The sequence below is a fragment of the Helianthus annuus genome, chromosome 13 (genome assembly GCF_002127325.2).
Source record: "Helianthus annuus cultivar XRQ/B chromosome 13, HanXRQr2.0-SUNRISE, whole genome shotgun sequence".
Lineage (NCBI taxonomy): Eukaryota > Viridiplantae > Streptophyta > Magnoliopsida > Asterales > Asteraceae > Helianthus > Helianthus annuus.
The window spans coordinates 160,184,028-160,191,583 of NC_035445.2; the positions used below are offsets into that span (position 1 = coordinate 160,184,028).

Genomic DNA, 7,556 nt, shown 5'->3' on the forward strand with positions numbered 1-7,556 from the left:
AGGTGAAGCTTTTAAGAGGCCCGGGGGTGCTCGCCCCCCCCCCCCTTTGCAAAGCAGTGTAAATTTACGCGTATTTCGTCAGAAATTGTATATACGTATTGAGTCCGGCCCCAAATTGATTTTGCCTAAAATTCCTGGCCCCTTGATTTTCTTGAGTTTGGCCCCCTATATATTTGTTCAAGCCCCGCCACTGTATCTGAGAACATTTTCTTTTATTATGAATTTGAAATTTGTTTATATAGACGTATTAAAGTTACGAGATAGCTAAATAAACAATGTAAGGGGGGTGGTGGTGGTCATCACCCATCACTCACTCATCACTCACAACACCCCCCAATCAAGTTCCGCCATGTCATCAACAATTTTTCCATCACTCACAACATTTTTAGTGGCAATGGTCATCATTCACAACACCCAATAATAAACCCTCACACCCCCTCACATCCATTTATCACTCAGCTTCCATCACCCGTTGAATTTATCACGGAACCTTAGGTGTTGTTTGTTTTTTCAGAGGTAAAATGTCTGCAGTCTGCGGACCACGTCTGCAGACATCTGTAGTTGAAGAGGTGGACCAAACTTCTGCAGTCTGCAAGAAGAAGACTGTTTGTTTTTTAACTTCCGCAAAACCCTGGAAATCAAAACCTCTATCCAAAAATCATCCAATCAAACCCTTACTCAAATCCATCATATTCAGCTTACCCTAATTTCAATCTTTTAACCTAATTATTCAAGAAACATTCAGCTTACACTAGTTTCAATCGTTGAAATTTAGATCCTATGAATCAAATCAAACGATGGGTATTAATAAAGTTCCTATCTTTTAACCTAATGATTCAAGAAACATGTTATAAGATTGAAATTTCAAACAGTATATATGAAAATTGAAAATCAAGAATTCAAGATTCTTTGAACGGAATCAAAGATGGGAATTATATAAAGCTTCAAACTTTTAAACTATTAATTCAAGAACATGTTAAAAAGATTGAAACCTCAAACAGTATATAAAATTCAAGGAATAAAGATGAAGAAAACAAACCTCAAAATTCGATTCTTTTTGCAGAAGAAAACAAAGGTGGAGGGGGCGGCGGAGGTGGAGGGGCAGCGGAGGTGGAGATGGAGGTGGAGGTGGAGGTGGAGGGGTGGCGAAGGTGGAGGTGGAGGGGCGGAGGAGGTGGGTGTCGCTGGAGGATTGCAATGGGTGCTAAGGTTTTGAGGTTTGAAAGGGAGAAGAGTTTTGAAGAGCCTGGTCCAGGTCTGCACGAGGAAGACATCAAGAAGAGGTTTTTTAGTGAAATGTCTTCCAAAAAACAAACACGCTGCAGACCCAAAGGTCTTTGCGTGGTCTGCGCGGCGCAGACATAAGAGGTCAGGAAGTACTTCTTGCAAAAAACAAACACCCCCTTAATCATCACTCGTGGAATTAGTTGGTGGCGGTGGTAAGTTCCATGCTTCCACGCGTGATGATTGCCCCATCACGCACCACGACCAATGGCCTAAGTGAAGTTAATAGACTTTTATAGATTTATATCGTCAGTTGAAAATGTGATGTGAAATGAAGAATGTCCCTAGATAATGATTGTGTCAAGCATGCTGATAATCTCGGTCTCTATTGTGAGGTACAAAAACAAAATGGTCCATGTGATCACAAATTTCTTAGTGATCTATATAAGAAATGGTACTTAAGACTCCAAACAAACCATTCATGAACAAAAATCAAATATGGCGAATACAGTTGCAATTTCAGAGCTAATATTCATCCCTGTTCCTGGGATGGGTCATATCATGTCAACTGTCGAAACCGCAAAATTACTTGTCAGCCGAGATCAACGTCTAGCCATAACTGTCCTAGTCATGAAACCTCATGCCACGAATTCTGGCTCGGCTATCACCGAGTACATAGAATCATTAGCTAAAAACACCATGGATCACGTATCCTTCATTCAACTCCCTCGATATGTAGCCCCATCATTTCCTGACCCCAAAGTGTCTTTCTTCGATGAATTCGGAAAATGTCACTGTAGATATGTTAGAAATGTTGTTGCTAACTTAACAAGTCAACAGGGTTCGCATCGGATCATGGGATTTGTCATTGACATGTTTTGCACCGGCATGATAGATGTGGCTAATGAGTTTAACGTTCCAACCTACCTGTTCTTCACTTCTACTGCGGCTTTTCTTGGATTTAAATTTTATATTCAGACACTTTGTGATGATCTCAACGAAGACGTTGTTGAGCTCAGCAACTCGGATACCGAGGTAGCGGTTCCAAGTTTTGTGAAACCGCTGCCAACCAAATTCTTTTGGAATTTTGTCCAGACTAGAGAAAGACTGGATTTTGTTCTCCGGTCTGTCCGGAAACTTAGAGGGGTCAAAGCGATCATGGTTAATACGTTTTTGGAATTGGAAACACACGCGATGGAGTCATTGTCTTCTGACATCAACATCCCGCCAGTGTATCCGGTGGGACCTATACTCAACCTAGAAGGTGGTCCCACTATGGGGAAACAGTTATACCATGACGTTATTATGTGGTTGGATAGTCAACCGTGTTCCTCGGTTGTGTTTCTGTGTTTTGGGAGTATGGGAAGTTTGGATGAAGCCCAAGTGAAGGAGATAGCGCGTGGACTGGAGAAGAGTGGTTATCGTTTTGTGTGGTCCCTGCGTAGACCTCCATCAGATCAAAAATCAGGAGTGATGACCGATTATGAGGATCCGAGTGAGGTACTGCCAGAAGGGTTTATGGAGCGAACACGTGGGATAGGGAGGGTGATTGGGTGGGCCCCAGAAGTGACGTTGTTGAGTCATGTTGCAGTTGGAGGGTTTGTGTCCCACTGCGGATGGAACTCATTGTTGGAGAGTTTGTGGTTCGGTGTACCAACGGCAGCATGGCCGATGTACACCGAGCAACCAATGAATGCGCTTGAAATGGTGGTTGAGTTGGGATTGGCGGTGGAGATAAAATTGGACTATAAGAATGTGTCTAATCCTAAGGCTAATATAGTCATTGTGACAGCAAAGGAGATAGAAAGTGGGATAAGACGGGTGATGGAAGATAACGAGATTAGAACAAAAGTGAAAGAGATGAGTGGATAGAGTAGATTGGCTATCGCAGAGAGTGGTTCGTCATATGCATCTGTTGGTCGTCTTATTCAAGAATTTCTAAGAAGTAACTCTTGATTTGGACTTGTGTTTTATTGTAACAAAGGTAACAATCGAGTTTACTAGTAACAAAGGTACCCAAACCGCTACAATCCTATGATACAAATATGATATTTAATTAATTAAATTAAAATATAATAAAGTCATGGAAGCCCTTAGTTTTTGTTTCCCCTCGGTACCCAACGAAAGCAACGCAACCCAGGACAAGATTTCGATACTCGTATGGTTTTACCTTACCACACCAAGCACCCTTATCATGTTTTATATGTGGGAAAATGTGATTTGAAGGGGTATTGTCCCAAAAAGCCGCGCAGACCAATCAGGTTGCGCGCGAGACCATACTCCTATTATGCTTATCTGGCATCTTTCCCAGCCCTGCGCCGACTAGTCAAGTGAAACCCAGGTTGCGCGCGAGGTCTAAGCAAAGACAAGGACAGATTTCACACTTAGCTTCCTAGTTAAAGGCCGTCATTTCTTGGACCTTGCGCCGGCTGCCTCCCCCATGGGCCGCGCGGAGGACAGAAGCGCAGGTCGTCATAGGACAAATACTAAAGGTACGAGTGGCAGTGAAGTGGACCAATGAGCGTCCAACAGGCTGTATTCGATCGTGCTCCACGATTAACAATCATACAGGAGACAGGAGAGTACACAAGGACGCATACGTGGCACCAATCAGCATGCGTCGACACCTGCTCCACGATCTCCACTCAGCCGCTGATGACAAAGAGACAACAAGGACAACGGTCAGGACACGTGGATCCATTCAACGTGCGCCAACTCCGTCCTCACCTAGAAGCACTAACGGTTACTGCAGAGGGGACAAGAAGGATATTCCTTGTTGTCGACTCCAGGCCCATCAGCACATCTCCTCCTTCACTACTTCGGCTATAAATAGGTGTCTTCACCTACAGGTTTATTCATTTTGTTTCTTGCTCTCTCATTATTAATCACACACTTATTTCCTCAAAACGCATACTTATTCTCACGTCGAATAGTGGTTAAGAGGAGAACCCCCTATTCCCCTCCTCAAAACGCATACTGAAGAGGTATGGTCCCAAGTCCATGCACACATGGCAGGAACCACACCACTTTTATCTAACATGACGCCTACATCAGCAAAGCATATCCAGAAACTTCTAGAAGCTTCTGTAAAAATCGCAGGTGACACCAAAGATGCTCCTCCAGACAAAAAGGACAACACGTGTCACCAATGATAGGACGCCACCCGGACCTGCAACATGATCCTAGGACAGGCCGACAGCTGCTGATACAATTCTCCTATCAGGACAAATAACAGCGCGCCACGTCATCCACTACTCCGAGTACAACAGGGGAGACCAAGAGGATATTCCTTTTGGTCGGACAACTGGCACCTGGTAGCAGCTGGCAAGGCCTTTCCTTCCTCCTTCGGCTATAAATAGGACAATCCTCCTTCATGTTTAACATTCTGCTCCCTCTCTATTTCACCTATAACACACAATATTCTCCTTAAAACAGTACTTATTCTCACACCAGAGGGTGGTCACAAGGAGAACCCCCTATTCTCCTCCTTGTGGCGAGTCACCGGTGTTCTGTTTTGCAGGAACCCAGCAATCAGCGAGTGAAGAAAGAGATTGAACCCCTAAACATGAGACGACCCAGCTGATTAGCCTAAGTGTTAACTAGTGTTTCATAACATACTTATTGTCATCCCTATAATGATAATTAAAAAGACGCTAATGTGCCAAAGTAAGGGTGGGTAGGGCATAGTCGATAACCCCGGTCCGGGTACACTGACCTAAATTTACCCGTATTCTTTTATCCATAAGACCTAAATTACACGTATTCTTCTAATATTATCTAGAGTAATTACAAAAATCGTCCTTTATGTATGCTACTTATTGCAAACTGTGTACGTTGTCTTTAACAATTACAGAAAACGTACTCGATGTTTGCAAACCCTTGCAAGTTATGTCCTTTAGTCATAACAAAGTTAGTTTTCATGGTTAAATTTGACTAAGTCAACCCCACATAGGGGTATTTTAGTCATTTTATCCTAAATATCAAAATAAATAATCGTAAAAACAATAAATAAAACAATTTTAGAATTATATATGTAAATATACTTACAGTATAACATTATTACCCCTTCTTCTCTATCTCTAACTATCCTACCACCACCACCTACCCCCACCACCACCACCACCACCACCACCACCACAACTCACATGCGACCACCATCACAACTACCACCACCACTTTCACTCTCTCACTCTACCAGCTCTCTCTCAATCTCTCTCTACAATCTCATCTCTCTCTCTCTCTAAACTTCCATACCAGATTGATCCATTTAGCGGAAATACAACAACAACAACAACAACCATACCCAGTAAATCCCACAAATAGCAATACAACAACAACAACCATACCAGATTGATCCATTTTAGCGGAAATAAAACAACAAAAATTAGGGCACAGATCGGGTGCCTTAATTACACAAACAACTAATTAACCCTAACGAATAACGGAAATAAAACAACAAAAATTAGAAAACAAACCTAGATGGATCCATTTTAGCAGTTAGGGATTTGAGTGAAAAAGGGAGACCGAACACGAGTTTATGATCCTGATTCGAATTGAGTGTACGGAGAGGTCGATTCCACTCACGGTAAAGCAAGCAAACGCCGTTTATGTTGAAGATGTACATCGTATGGGCATTGTTGCCGGATGCCGTCGGTACCGGCGGTGATGGACTGATCTCGGAGCCTCTGAAAAACTGCATTGCTGAATTGTAAGTGGTTGATTGGCTACACAATTAATTCAAAGCAAGACTGCTTTGATTCTCCAAAATCCTTGCGACGGTATGGAAGTTTAGAGAGAGAGAGAGAGAGAGAAGATTGTAGAGAGAGCTGTAGAGTGAGAGTGAGAGAGTGAAAGTGAAAGTGGTGGTGGCAGATCGGTGGTGGTGGCAGGTGAGTTGTGGTGGTGGTAGGGGTAGGTGGTGGTGGTAGGATAGTTAGAGAGATAGAAGTAGAAGGGGTTAATAATATGTGTATGTATTGTACTGTAAAATTCTAAAATTGTTTTATTTATTGTTTTTATGATTATTTATTTTAATATTTAGGATAAAATGACTAAAATACTCTTATGTGGGGTTGACTTAGTCAAATTTAACCATGAAAACTAACTGTGTTATGACTAAAGGACATCAAATACGTTTTCTGTAATTATTAAAGACAAAGGACACAGTTTGCAATAAGTAGCATATATAAAGGACGATTTTTTGTAATTTACTCCATTATCTATTATCTGTTAGGTATTTAGGCCATGGGGTATCGGGCTTGGGTTGGGGTGTGGGTTGGCTGAAAACGCCCAAGCCACCATCCAGGGGGCTTGGGTTGGGGCGTGGCCCCATTGGGTGGGTTTGAAGCCGGGCGTGGGGCGGGCTAGTAAGTGACATGGCAGGCTCTCAATGGCCAAACCAAACTCATGCCCCCAACTCAAGCCCCACCATACCCCATGGGCATGGGTTTGAGTGGTGGGGGTGCTCCCATTCCACGTGTCAACAAATGCCCCAACTCAAACCCAACTCAAGCCCCACCATACCCCATGTTCTTATATTGGTTTTTGAATCTATTAGAAATTGCATATGGTGTGTTCTTATTTAAAGAACATATGTTGTGTTCTTATTTAAGCGCATATGCTGTGTTTTTATTTGTACTTATTTTATTTACATTGGTTTTTAAATCTATCAAAAATTGTATATGGTGTGTTCTTATTTAAGATCATATATTGTGTTCTTATTTAAGCTCATATGTTGTGTTTTTATTTTTATTTATTTTATTTACATTGGTTTTTAAATCTATTAAAAATTGTATATGATATGTTGTGTTCTTATTTAAGCTGTGTTTTTATTTTCATTTTTTTTTCTTACTTAAGCTCATATGCATTGTTTTTACTTTTGCATTTTTTTCTTATTTAAGATCATATATCTTTCGTTTACAGTTACAACCCGATTTGTAGGTTGGTTTGACTTTAAAAAGTCAATGTAAGTTTCTGAAAATCTTGTTGTAGTTGACTAAAAAAGTCAAAATTGATTTTGGTAGAAAGTGGTATACATGTGCAATACAAACTGAAAGAGTATTATGGTATTTTCACATGGTTATGAAAGAGTATTTTGGTATTTTCAAAAAAAAAAAACTTAACACTAGACTAATAGAATTGAAACCATGGGGTGACTAATTGCAGGGAAATACAAGTCTGGTGATGTAGTACAAAAAGTCTTTGAAATAAGGAGGTAAAATGAAAAGTGACCCCGACACAGGGAGGCAAATTGTAGTTTACTCTTTATTTTTATTATGTTATAATTATATTTTTATAACTAGAAGAAATTAATAATTATAGGTTTATAAAAG

At 41.1% G+C, this 7,556-nt stretch overlaps 1 protein-coding gene across 1 annotated transcript; it reads left to right on the plus strand.

The window, feature by feature from the left end:
• The first annotated feature begins 1,722 nt into the window (after positions 1-1,722).
• On the plus strand, positions 1,723-3,096 carry LOC110903483 (anthocyanidin 3-O-glucosyltransferase 2-like). The gene has a single exon (XM_022149391.2). The coding sequence runs from the start codon at positions 1,723-1,725 to the stop codon at positions 3,094-3,096; it is 1,374 nt and encodes a 457-aa protein (XP_022005083.1).
• The last annotated feature ends 4,460 nt before the right edge of the window (positions 3,097-7,556 follow it).